Source organism: Myotis nattereri (genome assembly GCF_964212035.1).
Source record: "Myotis nattereri genome assembly, chromosome: 10".
Classification (NCBI taxonomy): domain Eukaryota; kingdom Metazoa; phylum Chordata; class Mammalia; order Chiroptera; family Vespertilionidae; genus Myotis; species Myotis nattereri.
The window spans coordinates 23,117,976-23,137,538 of record NC_138085.1 but is presented as its reverse complement, the minus strand read 5'-3'; the positions used below and the strand labels follow the sequence as shown (position 1 = coordinate 23,137,538).

The following is a 19,563-nucleotide window of genomic DNA, read 5'->3' as shown; positions in this document are numbered from 1 at the left end:
GGAAGAGAAAGGACTTTTTAAAAAATGTAATTTAATCCTCACCCGAGGACATACTGAGAGAGAGGAAGTAAGGGGGAGAGGGAGAGAACCATCGATGTGAGAAACATCGATCAGCTGCCTTCTGTACATACCCCGAATGGGGATCAAACCTGCAACCCAGGTATGTGCTCTGACCCGGAGTTAAACTGGCAACCTTTTGTTGCACGGGATGATGCTCAACCAACTGAGCCACACCAGCTGGGTGAGAAAGGACTTTTTAAGCCAAAAGAATTCCAAGCACCTCATTTACACCACACTTCACACACAGCCCAGTGGCCTCAAAGCAAAGAGGAAGGTGCTCTTGAAGGAGAAGGCGTGTGACTTGGCCCTGCTGGGCTCAGACACTCAGCCTTTCAGTGTCAGGTGGAGGTGGAGAGGTGAGGAGACATGCACGCCCAGCATGCACCATTTCCAGCTTTATTCAATCTTAACAACACCGAAATGAAACACAATACCTACATCTCCCACTAGCGATTTCTCCTCCTTACAGTACCGGATGCTCTGCCTGCAGACTGTGATGTTTACTCATTGTACATATTAAGGCCAAGAACTTCATGCCCCTTGAAACTAATTCCAGCTTCTTGTCAAACTTCCCTGACAAGCCTGAGACCTGAGGAATGCCCTCCAGATTCAGCTCCAGGCTGCTTTGCCAGGACCACCCTCCAACAGCTGCCCAGACTCTGCTGGGAGGTCAGGATGCTGTGCCCCAGATACCTGGGAGGGAGCTGCTAGGGGAGGTGGCCACCAGGCGGCTCTGGAGTGTGTGCAAGGGACTGGGTGCAGTGCTGCTGGAGACCACGGAGGAGGCTGGGCTGGCTGACACACCCGCTTCAGAAGCACTGGGCCTGGATATAAAGACAGGAGCTCCATTAGACAAAGGTTGGAGGGCAGCAGGCCCCAGCAACACAGGGAGGGGCCGGAATGGAGCCCAGCAAAGTTTCAGCAATGGACATGAGGCAAGAAACTTTGCTTTCTTCATTCCACTTCTGAATAGGCCACTTGTCCTTCTAGAAGCTATGCCTAAAGTAAAGACTTCAGGCCTTCAAGCAAGAGCTACGGGATGCTTTGCAAACTTTAGGTGAAAATGAACTGAACTCTTGAGTTGGTCCAAAAGAAAAATAAAGATCCCACCCAAAAAGAAGTTACACTCCCGAACGGACAGAACCCAGAATCCACCATCTGCCCAAAGCACTATGTGGACCAGAAGAAAGGTGAAGAGAAAGAAGGGGACAGAGACAGACAGACCAAGAAGCAGACTCACCTGGTTGTGGTGAGAAGCCCTGTGAGCTCCTTGGCACCTGCTGCCGCCTGCCCCAGTGTCATCATGATGGGCTTTCCTCCCCCAGCTGCAAAACAAAGCCCCCAAGCCGCCAGTCAGTCCTGATCGGCTCACTTTTCAGCCTCCACAGCCAGACTAAATGCAAGGTATTATGGACAAAGACTGGAAAATGAAAACTGAAGAAAAACTACATGGGAACAGGAAGAGCTGGAGTTATTTTTCCCCCCTTCTGTTGTCTAAACTTTCTGGAATATTTTATTTTTAATTGAAATAAACAAGCATCTCACCCCCCCCCCCCCCAAACATATGATGCTTTGCATGAACCCAGAGCGTCCTCTGATCTTCGTCCTGCCTCCCTGGTGCTAGTGCAGAGCAGGTCACTGCCCTCCCGTGGGCCACCTCGAGCCCTCTGCTCAGGCAGCCCTCGCACTGCAGTTGAGGCTGAGTGCCAGCAAGCAGCCCCAAGAGGGCAAAGCTACGAGCCCGGGAGAGCTCAGCCAGTTTATTGGACAGGTCAAGGGAAACTCACCTTCTGGGGTTCCTCCTGGGGAAGGAGTACAAGGCCCTCCGGCTGGGTCCCCTTGGGAGATGAGGGACACCTTGATCTTGGGTCGCTTGGAGGCCTTACTGCCAGACAGAGGACTGGAGGGATGGTGCCGCTTCAGCTGGACCCTGAGGTCCTCTTTCTCGGCTTCCTCCGCTTGTTCCGATGAGATGGGAACTAAGAGATAGAGCTGAGTAAGGTCCTCCACACTTCCCAGACTCTGACAGTGAGGACCAGAACAGGGACAGCTGTCTGTGGGAACACAGGAGTGCCAGCCACACAGAGCCACACTTCCCAGACTGACAGTGAGGACCAGAACAGGGACAGCTGTCTGTGGGAACACAGGAGTGCCAGCCACATACACAGCCACACTTCAAAGACAACAGCCTCTGTGTTAGTCCCACTTCACTCAGCCCCCGCTGTGGTGGAAATGCACCTGGGCCCTCTCAGGGCATGGCGCCATCCCCATTCCTCACTCTGTCCTGGAGTTGGAAAGACAGGGGCTCTGAGTTGGAACAAAAAGAAAGGAGAAGACACTGCAACCCTGCCATCAAAGGCCAACCAAGACACAGAGGCCTCGTCACAGTGGATCAAACAGCACTTCCCAAGCTCAGAAACTGTGATCCTTTTCCTGTTTCAAGCCCACCCCACACGACACAGCTGGTGGGCAGGAAACATTCCGGGAAGAAGCAATGGGGGGAACAGGCTACACAGTCTCCCCTACACAGCAGATTTTCACAGGGCTCTGAGTCCCATGCCCTAGGAGCCCAGGATTGAGGGTTTGCTTGCCACAAAGAGGACTGCTACCAGAACTTCAGTCTGGCTTTAGGAGCTCCTAAGCAAGGAAGCATGTTAGCCAAGATACCTTTATAGCTCCTGTCCCAAAGTAACAGGGCAATAGCGGTCCATGTCACAACCTAGTCCCCAGGTCCCTTGTCCTAGGTACACAGAAAGGCTACCTGTTCACACACAGGCTTTCCCCTCCATTGAGTCAAACAGATTCACCCTGCATATGACCAAGCCTGGGTATCATTCAGGCTTCCTCACAGATCCTCTCCTCTTTACACCCAGAGCCCCCCAGCTCCAGTCCCTCATCTTAGCAAAGGCAATCAGGGTTGGGAGGAGGAAGGCAGCAGGAGGGTGGGGGGGATGGCATGGGCCATAGGGAGTTATTCCAGACCATAGTCAGGGCATAACCAGCAGAAGGTTTGCTCAAGGGACTAGCCCAGTCAGTGTTGCTCAGTGGTGGAGCGTCGACCCAGGAACCAAGAGGTCACTGGTTCAATTCTGGTCAGGGCACATGTCTGGGTTGCAGGCTCAGTCCCCAGTATTGGGCATGCAGGAGGCAGCCAAAGATGTTTCTCTCTCACAGACATTTCTATCTCTCTATCCCTTTCCCTTCCTCTCTCTAAAAATTAATTTAGAAAACATACTTTTAAATGGCATCAATTACTAGTAAAATCCAAGTTGGAAAGAGGTAATGGAAGGAAAAGGAGTTACAGTTTTATGCTGGTAAGTGGCTTGCAAAGGCCAGAATGGAGGGAGGAAACCACAGGCAGGGAGAAAAACACCCAAGGAAATGTAGGCTCACAGGCAATGGCCACAGGCACTCAAGGGAGAAGCAGAACTAAGAACCGTAATGAGAAACAAAAAGAGAAAAACACCATGAGAGGCAAACAGAAAGAATGGAGAAAAAGCAAAGACAATGGAGCAATAAGCAAAAGGAGTTGGGGGAAAAATCAAAAGATAGAAAAAGGCAAAGAGAAAAGAACAGGAGGAAACCAAACAGGGACGAATGAGAGGTCGGGTTTGGGGAGTGAAGAGGGAGAAGGTGAGAAAGAGTAATACTCACCAAAGAGACAGGAGGAGGTGCCGGGAGGAAGAGCTTTCCTCACCAGCATGTTTTGTTTCAGAAAAGCAGCAAACTGTGCTGGAATGAATCAGAAAGAATTATAGAATCACAGCCAGGCAGACAAAGGAGAGAAAGAGAAGGAATAAGAAAAAGACACGAGAATGTTCTAGAAAATAGTCAACAGGGGCTTTCTCTGGAATTACTGCTTTTAGCAGCTCCATGAAATCATCTATAAACTGAAAATACAAATGCACCTGCCCCGTGGGGCCAATTTTCACTGAGCCACAGTAAGTCAAGCAGCAGGAAGAGGTCCGAGCACACAGTGAGGCTCCGTAACATTAGCTATTATCCTCCCCTTTGCCTATGAGCTCAGTCAAAGCAGCTACAGCTGCTGCCCCCCATGAAACTCTGGGTTCCATTTCGAACCCAGCTCAACAATCAGCCTTCCAAAACTCCTTGGATTCTCAAGCAATTATCCCCTCCAGAGGCACCGCAGACCACTGGCTCTCCCTTTATCAAAAGCCTGAGTGGATACTGCCCATCTAGAACTTGGATCTGGCCACCACTTAAGCAAGCCCAGGTCACAGAGCATCCGCACGGACCGAGCATCTGGCCTCTTTTTTGGCTTCATCTATCCACTCGCACTTCTGCTCCTTGTCAGCACCACCCTCGAGGGCAACTTCCTAAGAGGCCTGGGTTTTAAGTCCTTACCCTTGGCTTCACTGAAGGAAACACAGGGGAAGTGAGGAGGCCAGCGGTCACCTCCACCTCTCTCTACCTGACAACCAGCTCTGGCTACTGCCTCTTCCCTGAACCGCAGCTGATACGTGCTCCTGGATACATCATCAAACACCAATGCCGAAGAGACCTCATCTCAGAGCCACCCAACTGGATCAAAGTGGGAGAGGGATAGAGCCACTGCATCTCCTTCTCTCCCTACCCACTGAACGCTCCCTTGCCTAGAGCTTGTTACGCAGCACTTACTGATCTCCAAACTCTCACTTCAATCATACCGATATTTCCCAGCCTAACCTAAAACCTATCTGATAAACCTCATGAAAGTCCCAGTGTGGAAATCTTAACTCTTCAAGAGCAACACAAAGAAAGGGCATGACCCAGTGAAGCTGCCTGGAGTCTGGTGAACAAGCCCAGCACCTTGGAGAGCCCTGTGCTGCAGGAGTGGCTGGGCAGGGCCTGAGCAGCTGCCGCTCCCCCAACGGGGCGTTAGAAAAGCATCTGAGGCCAGCACACATGCAGTCAGCCCACAGCCTCACTGCCCGAACACCAAGACAAAGCTGCAGCCCCTACACACCGGCCTCAAGTGACGCTTCACCCTGAAAACCGCCCTCAGCATTCATTTTGCCTGGACAGGACTGTGGGAAGGGTGCTTCTCACATGGCCTGGGAAAAGCTGCAGGTGCCAATGCATTCCAGCTGCCACCTGATGTCACTGCAGAGACAGAGAGGGGCCCCTGGGCCAGGCACCCATACCTTGGGCTTGTTTGTGGGTCAGCACAGCTTCTGTCCGCTGCACATGTCTCTTCAGCAGCTGAGAGCTCCCAATCTGACTGGACTTCTGGGCAGAGGCCACTGTGGTCACTTTGGTCTTAGGACTGGAGGTGGGGCTGCTGGACACACTGGAGAGATCCTGAGCAGGGCGAGAAGGGCAGGAGCCGAGCCAACACTGTCTGGGTGTCACCACCTATTGGCGTGTCCCCTAGAATTCCCTGGTCAGGAATTCGCCTTGTAGGAACTCACAGGCCTACAAGCACTGGCCCCAGCACATAGGCGACCCCAAGAAGCCAAAACACCAGCTCTGGGTCCTCGTTCCCCTGCAGAAATGGCCCTTCCCTGCCACATTACCTCGGAGCCTGAAGGGGAGGCTGGAAGCCTGGCGGCTGGTGAGGCGGGTCGACTGCCCCTCTCGGGGACCTCAAAGGCCAGGTCTCTGCGGGCCACATCCCGGGGCTTCTTCTTCTTCTCAGCATCCTGGTCCCGAGGCTCGGCACCCACGTGCCCCTCAGTGCGAGTGAGCACGCCAGTCAGAAAGTCCACAATCTCATCCTGGTGTAAAGAGAGGCCAACATAGAGCCCTCGGCTGGAGAACGAACGGGAACTGCCCGATAGTCCCAACTAAAACGGATTACCTTGGCTTGGGCATCTGGGATGCCAGTCCCTCCCCATGTGCACAAAACCTGGCACAAACCCCAGCCTCAGCCAGAGGCACCTCTGTGAGGTGGCGCCCTGGGGTGATCATGCACTACCATTCCCCCTGTGAACCCTTTCTTCCCTGATACTTTCCCCACATTTTAGCTCATGACTCTCCTTTCCCCTTCTTCTCCCTCTTTCTTTTCTCTTTCTCTTTGCTTATGATTTAGGCCACCAGAGGCCCCAGGGGATATACCTCTTACTCTTCAGAGACAAAAAGGCTGTTACTGACAAGACTAAGCCCAAAAGGCTGCAGAATGGAAGCCTAGCTGAGAAAACGCAAAAGCAACTGTGTACCTGGATACACCTGTCCACCATGCTCTGTGTCAACCCTTCTGATTTCTTCTTTGCTTTACTTATCCTAAGAGACAAAAAGGAGGAAATGTTCACTTTCTAAATATTCCATGGCATCCAGTGGAGGTTATTTTCAAGGCCTGGGAAGGAAGACTCTGTTAGTGCTTAGGCAGGTGTTGCAACCGGTCTGAACCTCAGTTTCCACATCTGCAAAATGGAGTACCATAATACCTCACTTATAGGGTTGGGGGATAGCACAAAAGAGCGTATGGAAAGTGCTGGAACTACACACTCCAGAAGTCCTTTACCTATGTCCTCATGAACCTTACAAGACCCCAACAAAGGCCCAGACCCTGATAAGTTGTCAAATGACCAAGACCAAGAGGAATTCTCCCAATCATCTCTGGGTAAGAACCCGACAAGACAGGTAGGAGCAGGCACCCGCTTTAAGCTCTCTAGTTAAAGCACACAAATGACTGAATCTCTCAGAGTGAGCATACAGGAAACGGAGGCCCCATACATGACACATTCAGTATGTTTCATGGAAATGTAACTAAAGGCCCAAAAGGCAGCTGGCCTTGTAAGGGAGTAGACATCTCAAGAACTAAAGGTACCTTCATAAAACTCTCTCAAACTTTGGCTGTTTATCCTCCAAAATATGTAAAAGGTACTCAATACAAATAAAATGTGTTCATAGTCATCCTGCGGAAGGAACAAAATGTAAAGAAATGCCTATCCCACATAGACAAAAGGGTGGTGAAGGCCTGGGGCAGGCTGGAGGGGGTCAATGAGGGAAGAAAGGGGACATATGTAATATTCAACAATAAAGAATTATTAAAAAAAGAAGAAATGCCTATCCCAGTAATCCCATGATGACAAAGACTATATTTACAGGGTCTCAAAGTATCTTCTCCCCACAGGTAACTACTAATTACAAAGGGAAAATAGCAACTTTACTGTAGAGAAACCTGGCAGCGGCCCCCGTAACCCGTGATCAAGGATAACATCATCAGTGATAAGACATGTCAACAACATGTATCCTTGGAGGAGGTGCAGTGACGGTACCTTGCCTTTGGGGCATTACTGCCAAAAATACATATCTTCAACCTGATCATAAAAAAATGTCAAAAACCTACACTGAGGGACAGTCTACAAAATAACTGGCCAAAAGTCTTCAGAAGTGTCAAGGTCATGAAAGCAAAGACGGACTGAGCAGTATCAAATGAATCAAATTAAAGGAGACGGGGAAGCCATGGCAACAACAGCAACATGTGATCCTGGACCCTGAACCAGAGACAAGTGATGCAATCTGAGTTTGTAGATTAGATCACAGTATCATATTGAAGTTAATTTCTTGACTTTGATAATCATACATTGGTTATGTAAGATGTTAATATTTGAGAAATCCAGGTGAGGGGTAAACAGGAATTTTTTGTACTATTTTTGCAACATTTTATAAATCTGAATTAGTTAAAAATGTAAAAAAAAAAAAAAAGGTTTTCAATGTCCCCTTTCAGATGGAGTCTGAAGGAGATTAGTCTATGTAGCTAGCTACCTCACCACCTCACAGGCCTCTCTCCAACGTCACAGCATGGGTCTCACAGCGCTGGGGGCCTACCCACCTGAGGTTATCGTCAGCTCCCCCAACCACCACCAAACTGTTCTCGGCCCGAATCTTCTCCCGGAAGTCCTCCATGGCTTCAGGGTGACACTGCAGGGAATTCTGACCAATGACAAAGAGGACTGGAGTCTTCATATCCAAGAGGGGATCATCCACATCCTAAAACAAGTGCAGAGTTCACAATCAGCCAGTTCATAGTTACTGAGCACTGCCCTGGCTGGTCGGCTCAGGAAGCCAGCTGGGCCGCCGAAGTCACTGCTTACCAAATTGGGCAAGGCATGCACTCCCTACTCTCTCTCACCTGCCCAGCAATCAATGGTGCCCCATACTTACCCCTCTGGGGCCATCCACGGTAAGCAGAGGGAACCCAAGGCAGACAACAGCAGTGACGTACTCCATGACTGCCACCTAGAAATAATGGAACAGTTTGTCTCAAGGTCAACTGCCTTCCTACCCAGAACTTAGAACTGCTCCAGAGCTACCAGCTAGTCCCATCTACTCCTCCCCATCCCAACCCCCAGGAGTACCAGCCGTGGTGGTAGCAGTAACACAGAACACAGATGTGCCATTCCACAAGCAGCCACCACCTGAAACACTGGGCCCTGGGAGGACACCAGCAGAGGCTGAACCACAGGATGGGAGGTTTAATATTTCCACCCTGTCAATCCCTAGACTACAGGCCTCCTGCTCACTCCCCACACGTCCATACTTACACCAAACACAATCAGGAGAATAAAATGCTGCTCCTCTCCCTTAAGGGAAGAAAATCTCCCCCTTTTGAACTTAATGGGTAGCTCCCAGGCACTCCACTTTCTTAGAGAATTTGCTGTCCTGGGACCAGGGTTATGAGGAGACAGCCTTCCCCTCTCATGGCCCAAGATGTCATATTTGACTAGACCAGTGGTCGGCAAACTGCAGCTCGCGAGCCACATGCGGCTCTTTGGCCCCTTGTGTGGCTCTTCCACAAAATACCGACTTCTGCGCATGGGCCACGAAGTTTCAATCGCACTGTACGTGCGCGCCCGCATGTGGTATTTTGTGGAAGAGCCACACTCAAGGGGCCAAAGAGCCGCATGTGGCTTGCGAGCCGCAGTTTGCCGACCACTGGACTAGACCATAGCAAGCAGCACAGACCTCACTCAGTTTATCCGCTTGAGAACTGGGGCTCTGGACAGGTCAGGGACACTTATGCAAACTAATATGCATGCAAGTGGTATATAAAATAACGAAGAAAAGGTTTCTTGATGTCTTGGAAAGGGGCAGAACAGGAACACAACAGCAAATTCCAGAGCTATTAAAAATTTTGCCTGCTAGCATTGTTTTGTTTTGTTTTAGGTGGAAGAATAGTGCTTGTGTTTTTTCGGGGGGGAGAAAGGGGAGGAATTTGTTTCACAGAAACATGCTGAAATACATATGAATGAAATATTTGGGATTTTCTTCAAAATACTGACACAGAAAACAGAATGTGCAAAAGCCTTGTTGTGAGTTGATTACTGGTAAAGCTGGGTGTGGGCCCAAGGGGTTTACTGTTATGCTTAAAATGTAATTATGTAGGTCCAGCATCCAGCATTGTGCCTGGAACATAAAAGAGGCCTCGGCGGTGGCTGGCAGCAGCAGCAGCAGCATTCTACCCCAGGACAACCTCCAAGTAAGGGGGGAATTACTTACGTGACAGGCCACCAGAGCTCCTGTATTCCAGCCAATCAAGATGATGGGTTTGTGGGGAAAATGGCTGTGAATCTTTGTGGAAAGAGAAAGAAGACAAGACAGTTACACAGGAGCTACCGATGAGAGCAGAAGCCGGGAAGACTGGGTGTGTCTTGGTGAAGTCAAGCAGGGGCAGTCTCACCTCCAGCACTTTGCTTCTCACTGCCCCAATCATATGCTCAAGACACTGCAGAACTCCTACCCCACTTCCATTGTTCAGCAGATGGGTGGCTACAGGGATGACCTAACGGAAGGAAGTGGCAGCCATGCCAGCAAAGGTTAAGTTTCAAGTCTTTGCTCAAATCTCCTTAATCTACCCTAGAATCCATCAACCCTGGATAAGCACCATTCGAATTCCAAATGAAAAGAGAGCTGGGAAAGCTCCATATTTAAGTTTATTCAATTTGGCCCCCTGCTGCATTCTGTCTGCTCAATCCTCCAAGACTATATTCCCACCCAGGACAGAGTCCCTCTTGTGCCCACACATACCTTGCCCAAGCAGGAGAGCTGAGACTGCCAGAAGCGGTGGCGGCGTGAGGTGGGAAACGCAGAACTGTAAGGCCCGGAGGAGGCAATGAGAATGAGTGGAGAGCCAGGGAGCTTGCTCTATGGAAAAAACGTCACCAGAGAACCAGGGCATGAGAGGGTTCCTCCGTGAAATCCCAGCTGTCCCCACACCTTCTTATCCCAACCAATGCCGATCTATCTCTGAAACTGTTAAGCATTATACACAACTAGTTATCAATGAAAAAAGTTAAACAACCCACTTACTATCCTCTTGCCAAAGTTCTGAGACCAGATTCTAAAAATTCCTGAGCTGCCCAACTTACTGGTTTGTTATGAGAAAGTACCCCCACAGCAGGGTCCCAGGGCCTCTTCAGTAGGAGGGACAAGGCCTCAGCTCCTGCTGCCCCAGTCTTCGTGTTGGACGATACAAGCATCCGGTCAATCAAGGTAGGGATCTAGAAGCAAGGAAGAACAAAGGTGCTTCCACTGGGAAGCAGGAGACCTGCCCACCAGCAGCAATCAGGCAGAGCACAGAGCCCCACTACGAGCCAGATAGACCTCAACTATGCCCCTTGAACTTACCTCAGGAGCAAAGATACAATTACATGGATGGCTTTCCATCCATGTAAATGGGTACAATCCTTTGGAAAGACACCTGGTGATCTGCATCAGGAAACTTAAATTTATTCCTACCTCTTCCCCAAAGGAGTCTGCTTTCCAAGAATCTTTCCTAGCAAAATATATGAGATACACAAGTGTGCGTACTCCCACGAGATTACACAAAAGACAAAATCACTCTCAATAATATCCAAAAAAGCAGAAACAATCTAAATGCATACATAAGAGAGGGGTTAAGCAAATTATCTACCTAATTCGATATCATGAGTTAATATTAAGTGTTTTTAAAAATTTGTAGTAACAAAAGGAAATCATTTTGCTAAAATGTTAAAAACAGAAAATGTAAAAACTATCTCTATTCAGAAAAAGATGTTAATATATCAAAATGTTAATAGTGATCTTTATGGAGTTATGGCCAAGAGACACATGAAAATATACTCAATATATCTTATCACCAGGGAAATGCAAATCAAAACTACAATGAGATATCACCTCACACCTGTCAGAATAGCTATCATCAATAAATCAACATACAAGTTTTGGCAAGGATGTGGAGAAACGGGAACCCTTGTCCATTGTTGGTGAATTGTATATTGGTGTAGCCACTATGGAAAACAGTACAGAACTATCATATGATCCAGAAATTCCACTTCTGGGTATTTATTCAAAGAAATCCAAAACACTCATTCAAAAAGATATACACGCCCCTATGTTCATTGCAGTATTATTTACAATAACCAAGATATGGAAGCAAACTGAGTGTCCATCAATAAACAAATGGATAGCCCTACCCAGTTTGGCTCAGTGGATAGAGCATTGGCCTGTGGACTGAAGGGTCCCGGGTTTGATTCCAATCAAGGGCATGTGCCTTGGTTGCAGGCTCCTCCCTGGCCTGGGCCCTGGTCGAGGCTCGAGCAGGAAGCAACCAATCAATGTGTTTCTCTCACATCACTATTTCTCTCTGTCTTTCCCTCTCTCTGCCACTCTCTCTAAAAATCAATGGAAAAATATCCATGGGTGAGGATTAAAAAAAATAGATAAATGGATAAAGATGTGGTATGTATATACAATATAATATTACTAAACCACAAAAAGAATGAAATCTTGCCATTTATAAAAAATGGGTGGGCCTGTGTAAAATAAGTTAGTCATAGAAAGACAAATAACATGATTTCACTTATATGTGGAATTTAAAAAACAGAATGAACAAATAAAATCGAAACAAACTCATAGACACAGAGATAAATTTATGATCCGAGAAAGGTGGAGGACTGGGGGATGGGTGAAAAAAAGGAGAGATTAATAAGTACAAATTGCCAGTCATAAAAACAGTAACAGGGATATAAAGTACAACATAGGGAACAGAGTAAAAAATATTGTAATGACTATGTACGGTGTCAGATGGGTAGTGCTAGACTTTTCCAGGTGATCCTTTGAAAGATATATAAATGTCTAATCTCTATGTTGTACACATGAAACAACCATAATTTTAAAAAAATAAAAAAAGAGCCCTAGCCAGTTTGGCTCAGTGGATAGAGCGTCAGCCTGCGGACTCAAGGATCCCAGGTTCGATTCCGGTCAAGGGCATGTACCTTGGTTGCGGGCACATCCCCAGTGGGGAGTGTGCAGGAGGCAGCTGATTGATGTCTCTCTCTCATCAATGTTTCTAACTCTCTGTCCCTCTCCCTTCCTCTCTGTAAAAAATCAATAAAATATATTTAAAAAAAAAAAAAAAGAATGTGAAGAGCTTATTTTAGGCACAGATGGTCCAAAGTCAAAGATTCAAGTACAGAATAAGGACACAAGGCTAGTAACAAAGGCTAGGACCAAACTGAAAAAAATCTTCACCCCCAAAATGGCCCTTCCTTCCTCCCTTCCTCCCTTCCTTCCTTCCTCCCTCCCTCCCTCCCTCCCTCCCTCCCTCCTTCCCTCCCTCCCTTCCTTCCTTTCCTTCTTCCTTCCTTCTCTTTAAATCCTCACTTGAGGATATGCTTTTATTGATTTTAAAGAGAGGGGAAGGAAGAGAGAGAAACAAGGATGGAAGAAGAAATATTCATCAGTTGCTTCCTGTACACGCCCCTGACTGGGGATTGAACCCAAAACCTAGGTATGTGCCCTGACCAGGAATCGAACCTGCAACCTTTTTGGTGTATGGGGTGATGCTCCAACCAATTGAGCGACCTGGTCTGGGCCATGTCTTTGTAAGTTACTCTATTACTCTAAGCCACTCAACACCTTGAAGCAAAGGCTCTGATCTGGTTAGACTTTAAAGCTTTCATCTGGCAGTGGAGCACAGCTTGGAAACTCACCTCTGTCAAGACAGAATGTTTAGAAACCATAATCAACACCGCCTTCTCTGCTGGAGCTGGGCTGACCAAGCTCCCCCAGTCTTTCCAGCGCTGCATCTCTCCCAACAGGCAATTAGGGGGCTGGGTCTATATTCTCTCTGCTCCCTTCACAAGGGATCTAATGGTGGAATAGCTGGGCCAAGAGCAAGATAACATTCACTTATATTTTCATCCAGCAGGTAATTAAGAGTTTTGGGAACCAGGCAAAATATTTCTATAACTCTGACAGTCATGGGAAAGTAAGAGTCTGATGGAACCACTTCTGAGAGCACAGCCTGGAGAGGACAGCACCTCAAACCGGGGCCCTTGCTGACCGGTACTAGCGTGTCCTCTGCTACTCCTGCTAACCTGCACTGTGACCTGGCTGCAGCACCTGTGCACACCTGTGGAGTCCCCCCAGAAGTCTGTGACGCTCATAAAATCTGAACACCATCCTGTTCACTCGGGAATGTTCAGATAGTAACTAAATAAGGAAGCGATGCAAGCTTCCTTACAAGGGGAATTACACTGCAGTCATACTGGCCACACAGAGGATGGCAGTCACTGGAAAATGGGACTTGGCACCAGCAGCACTCATCTGAAGAGCACAGGGACCGGTGCTGTACTCTTACATGGGCAGAGTCTGTGGGGAACATTGAAAATGCTTGAAATAGTCTCAGGCTGCCATTCTCGGCCGGGTCTTATCATGGCCCCACCCCCACCCCCACTCCCCTGGGCCCAGGATTCCACTGAGGAGCAGCAGCAAGGGGACACTGGGGCTACCTTCTCATCCATCTCTTTCTCCACTAGAAAGCAGGTTCTATCGGAGTAGGGGCATTTCTGTTTGCCCACCCCAATACCTGACACATTACAGGCACAAAATAAATTATTTGTTGAATAAATAAACTAATATCAAATTTCCTACCATCAATATCATTATTGTATCTAGTCCTGAATTTTATTTCTGCACTAAACCAGTCTACTTTTGTTTTCAAACAAACTCAGCATCCTTCTACTGAAAAACAGGTGGAAAACAATGAGTCTGAAAATTTGGGGGTAGGGCTGGGGAAGCTGTTGGCCAGGCAAATTATACCAACAAAATGGGCCAGCTTCCCACAAAGGAGAAGAAAAACTTAAGGCAAAAAAAGGGTCAAGAACTGAATTAATCCAAGTTGTCTGGGGCCATTTTGTATCAGAGCAAAATGCTCTAAAAATTTCAAGAACCTATAAACTTATACAACCATTAACAGTCGCTGTGGGCTTACTTGGCCAAATTTTGTGCCAAGCATTCTATCTTGGATCAACTAATTTAATTTTCACAAAAAACCTAGATAGGTATTATTATTAGCCATGTATTCGAGATGAGGAAACGGAGACACATCCGAGATGACACAGCTCGCTAGTGATTGAGATGAGATGAGCCAGGCTATCTGCCCCCCAAACCCATAATCTACCACAATGAACACAGCCCAGGCAGTAACTGAAATCACAACAAACTGGAATCAGGAAAACAAACCAGTTTAACTTTGTGCAATACTGTCTCAGTGAGAATGCAGAAAAATATAGATGTTTTATAGAGAATTATTAAAATCAAAGTGTTGCTACTGAAGGCTCACCCCACGATGAGGAGAGACTGAGGCATGAACTTCCCTCCCTGCTCTGGACACCTCCCTCTCCCCATCCTGCACTCTTTAAGTTCACAGGTCTGCTTCTGGCCCCTGCTCAATACCCCTGCCTGGTAAACCCTTCATCTTCTGCATGATAATTGAATTCTCCTCTCACCTGACCTCAGAGGTGACTCAAACCACAAGCTGCAAGGCTGGAGAGGCTACAAGTGTATTCTGGTTTTCAAGTCCACACCTCATCCTGGAGCCAGCAGGGCTGAAGACGTTTATACCAGACAAAAATGTGAAGTGATACCATGTCTCCTATTTTAATAGCAGACCTGCCATTCAGTCATGCTCTCCTGGCTGACCAAGCAATGACCTTGCTAAGCCCCACTTCCTGAGCCCACAGCAGAGGCTGGCTGCCCCAGCACAAGACAGATACCAATCATAGCCTTACCTTCCCTTTTAGCGTCTGCAAGGCATCCAGGTAGGCCGCCAGCATGGGCAGACTCAAAGTCTCCACCAGGGTGGTATGCAGCCACTGGATCAGCTTGGTGTCCCAGCTTACACTTGCCAGAGCCTGCCGCACTCTCCTTGCACACTTGTCCACCGCAACTCGACGTAGCACTGGCTCATTGCAAGCCTGAAAGACGGGCATGGAGCGATAAAACATGAGGTCCACCTTGTCAGCAATGGGGTGGGGGGGCACACACTGTGGACAGCTTTCTGGAGTCTCACCCCTTCGTTGGCCAAGCGGGCAAGCCGGTCAGACTGCAGCGCTTTGAGGATCTTGTTGAATAGCTTGTTCTGGGCCATTGTCCAGCCCGTTCTGTAGGGAAAACTCCAAGGAATTAAAGTCAAACCCTGGGAGCACTCCCCATGCATGTACACTGCACAAGGACATGCCATGTCTTTTGTTCCCACTGTGGAACAGCATACCTTGAGTAGCTTAGTCTAAGACCGTGGAGCTAAAGCACAAGACTGAGATTCTGGTCCCAGTCCTGCCAACAAGCCACCTCAGCATACACTTGTATTGATATATACACTACAAGTCAAAATCAGTCACAGTGAAGTCTTTCTACTGCTAGCCAAGCTAACTATTTACTTAGTGGCTAAAATAATCCATGAGTAAATAAAAGCATGGCTCCATTGCACAAACATATTTGAATTTCACAACGTTAATATTTCACACAAAGAGGCAGACAAGATGAGCAAGCGTTTTAGTTACCAGAAACTCAGACTGCGATAGCAGCATATTTAAATCAGATTCAGGAGCAGAAATGTAACAAGCGAAGTGGCTATTCTCTCATCTCTCTCCCTTTTCACCATATTTCTGTATATCACTCAGTTAACAAATTTATTTCTGAATGCCTATTCCATGTGAGTCAACACTGCGCCATCTTAGCACAGACACAGGCACACTTCTACCCTGCTGGGGATGGCGGGATGTGCCCTCCTCCGACTCAGCTGGCACACGTAGAAACCCTGCAATTAGAAACCCATCCCACTGCCCTGTCCCCACCTGTCATACCCTGCACAGTGATATGGAGCTTACTAAAGTCCCCCTCCATCCCACTCATGTCAATCGTTATTACTCTGAGACCCCAACTCTGGGCAGTAATCTTCCTAAAGACATTGAGAGAAAGCTAACAGAAGATACTCAATATTTGTTTACCAAATCTCCCAGCCATAAATCAAACTGGTGGTAAGATTACCTTAAAAAAACGTTTTAAAGTAGGTGACAGATTCAAGAGAACCTGGAATGAAACCAAGGTAGCAATTCAAACCAGTGGGGATAAAGGAAGTAGGGCTGAGACGAGCAGTAACCATCTGGAAAAGAAATGCTGCCCGGTTGCTGTGGTTCATAACTGAGTATCCACCTGCGAACCAGGAGGTCAGGGTTCGATTCCCGGTCTGCCGGGGTTGTGGGCTTGATCCCCAGTAGGGAGTGTGCAGGAGGCAGCTGATTGAGTCTCTCTCATCACTGATGTTTCTATCTCTCTCTCCCTTTCCCTTCCTCTCTGAAATCAATAAAAATACATTTTTTAAAAAGGCATCCTGGACTCGTACAAAAATAAATTTCAAGTGGAATAAAAAGTTAAATATAAAAAAATAAAGTTACCAAAGTACTAGACGAAATAGTGATATCTATCTATCTTAAAATACGTAAGGCCTTAAGTATGACCTAAAACCTAGAAGCTACAAAAGGGAGAAAGATAACTATAATTACATAAGTATTTTAAACTTCTGTAAAGGAGAAAAATGATGTATCATAAACATAGTCAAAACACCTGCCACTTCATTAAAGTAGAAAAAGCCACTAGAAAATCAAGAAAAAGACAACATACTCGAAACAATGGATAAAGAACATGAAAAGGTAGTTCACAAAAAAGTATAGTCAATCCTGTTCAAAATCAAATATGCAAATTAAAATAATAAAATATTATTTTTCAGTTATCAAATGGGTAAAAATTAAGTTTAATACTACTCTGTGTTGTGGGGGTGTAAGAAGATAGGTGTCTCCTTACTTTGCTGATGGAAATATAAATTAGTACAACCTTTGGAAAGTCAATTTGGAATATTAATTTTGGAAAGAAATCAATCAAAAAACCTAAGTCAGCCTTGAATGGTTTGGCTCAGTGATGAGTGTCGGCCTGCGGACTGAAGGGTCCCAGGTTCAATTCCAGTCAAGGGTATGTACCTTGGTTGTGGGCACATCCCCAGTAGGGGTTGTGCAGGAGGCAGCTGATCGATGTTTCTCTCTCATTGAAGTTTCTAACGCTCTATCCCTCTCCCTTCCTCTAAGTAAAAAAATCAATAACATATATTAAAAAAAACACAAACCTAAGTCAGATCATGTCACTCTGCTCAAAGCCCTTCAGTGGCCACATATCAACCTGTTAAAAGCTGAAGTCATTGCCATAGGCTGTCTGGATCCTACTCACTGCCTCCCAAGTCCCAACTCTCAGAATATCAAACTACAACAAAACCCAACTGGATTTTGATGAAGTAGCAGGAATAAGCCACATCATCATCCACGATTGCCCCTGACTTCTGTGGCTTCACCACACTGCCCCCCACCCCACCACAACCCAATTCTGCATGCTCTCACATCACGGCTGGGCCCCAGTTGTCCATTCCCTCCCTGGAACAATGGCTCCCTTTCTACCTCCTTCAGGTCATTGCTCAGATGTCAACCTCTACTGTGGCTTTCCTGACTAATCCCTATTTATAAAACCGCCAATACCGCTTCCCTAGCCCCCTTCCAGCCATATCATCATCTCACATTCTACCCGTTTTCTTTCTTTCTTTAGTCGTCTCCCTCTGCTGAATGTAGAGGCCAAGATGGCAGGGACTTTTGTTGATTTTGTTGAAGTGCTAGATCTCCAGCACATAAAACAGTATCTGACCCATAGCAGGGACTTGACTTCTGCTGACTACATGGACAAACTGTGTGTACAGGACATTCCATGCCCTGTTAACAGCTGGGCACAAACTCAAACCCTTACCCTCCTCACCACACTGAGCCCTTGGGGACTGAGCAGAAGACACTGAAACATGAGTTAGGTGCAACTAACTCGAGCCTTCCACCATACCAGGGTGGTCAAACAATTCCAACACCTCTTACTTTACAGCAGACCAGCATCCTTCCCATCACAACCCACCATGAAGGTACCCTATTTTCTATAGCTCATTTCTCTAAGAATACCAATAACATGGCCCAGTCACCATGAAGGGGGAGGATAAATTATCCTTTGTAATTCACTTTGTACAACTGTCTCACTGTCCTTGGAAAGAGTAAATACCCTCTATAAAGGAGGAAAATATGGTTCAACTTCTTTTCCTTATGCAAATAAAATCTCACCTATGTTTTACAACTGACCAGTTACACAGTCCAGGAGAACACTAACTCAGAGCCGCGACTCTAACCAGCTCTGCAGTGAAGAGCGAGATGTGTGCCTCAGTCTCCTTGACTGTAAAATAAGCATGGATCTCTAAGGTTCCTCTAGCAATAAAAACTCAGATGAGCTATGATTACAGATGGAAACAAAAGTTGAAGGAAAGCAGCTTAAGTCCATGATCACAGAATTCTTTAGGAGCTTTGCTTGCTCCAATAAATCCCTTCTCAACCTCCAAACCTCCCCACTTTGTAACACGCTTGTGGGGACCAGAAGCAGTCTTGGGTTCCTGAGAATTGTCCTTTTTCTTATTTTCCACTAGTTCTCCTGGCTTATTTCTGTGACTTCATCAGGATCCAGTCAGGTTTGGTTGTAGTTTTATATTCAGAGATTTTAGACTTGGGAGGCAGGGAGTGGAAGCTTCAATTTAAGTGTTGGGACTCTGCACACCCTGAATCCAAGAAGGCTATGGGAACAGCTGGTTCACATTCTTAGCAGCATTGCTCTCATGTATAGGGAGTCTCGAGTGGGCTCGGGGATCTGGTGGTGGGGGAGGAGACAGGATGCTCACAAGCAGTTTGAAAAACTCTCTGGAGATAGTGGGTCTATTTCCACATTAACACACCTCTTTGTTTTTACTGGCTGGTTTTGCCCTACTGGTGGGCATTTAGGTTGTGTCCCTTTAACTGATCTTATGAACAGCTGCAGTGTCCGCCCCTCCTTTCCCCCAATACACACATCTATCTCCAACTTTATATGGCTGTGTATCTCTGAAGGATAAATTTCTTGAGGTGGAAATGAAAGATCAAAGGCTGTATGCATTAAAATTTTCAAATTTCTAGTTCTGTGAAAATATGTGTAAAGAACCTACGACATCATGGAAGCATTATTAAACTGCAGCCTTATCCCCAGCAATACTGTTCATTTATAGGTTAGACAACAACACAATTTCTTCATGTTTAACAATCTCTTAAGCTTTCTCAAAGTCTACTGATCGAGTTGCAAGGACAGTGAATGAGGCATAATTTATGAGGCACCAACAAGCATTTCCAAAATTATCCT

The 19,563-nt window shown here is 46.9% G+C and overlaps 1 protein-coding gene across 2 annotated transcripts in view; it reads right to left on the bottom strand.

Moving 5' to 3' along the window:
• Positions 1 to 19,563, bottom strand: part of KANSL3 (KAT8 regulatory NSL complex subunit 3) — a 38,759-nt gene that overhangs the window by 9,458 nt on the left and 9,738 nt on the right. The window contains exons 3-17 of one of the 2 annotated variants that reach the window (XM_081101348.1): positions 15,341 to 15,431; positions 15,060 to 15,245; positions 10,374 to 10,505; positions 10,033 to 10,149; positions 9,686 to 9,787; positions 9,505 to 9,576; positions 8,170 to 8,244; positions 7,838 to 7,995; positions 6,219 to 6,282; positions 5,577 to 5,777; positions 5,205 to 5,361; positions 3,715 to 3,792; positions 1,848 to 2,039; positions 1,301 to 1,385; positions 754 to 884 (exon numbers count right to left, since the gene is read on the bottom strand). In XM_081101348.1, coding sequence (XP_080957474.1) covers positions 754 to 884; positions 1,301 to 1,385; positions 1,848 to 2,039; positions 3,715 to 3,792; positions 5,205 to 5,361; positions 5,577 to 5,777; positions 6,219 to 6,282; positions 7,838 to 7,995; positions 8,170 to 8,244; positions 9,505 to 9,576; positions 9,686 to 9,787; positions 10,033 to 10,149; positions 10,374 to 10,505; positions 15,060 to 15,245; positions 15,341 to 15,431 — 1,841 coding nt within the window. The remainder of the gene's footprint in view (positions 1 to 753; positions 885 to 1,300; positions 1,386 to 1,847; positions 2,040 to 3,714; positions 3,793 to 5,204; positions 5,362 to 5,576; positions 5,778 to 6,218; positions 6,283 to 7,837; positions 7,996 to 8,169; positions 8,245 to 9,504; positions 9,577 to 9,685; positions 9,788 to 10,032; positions 10,150 to 10,373; positions 10,506 to 15,059; positions 15,246 to 15,340; positions 15,432 to 19,563) is intronic. The other variant, XM_081101349.1, reaches the window with a different exon arrangement.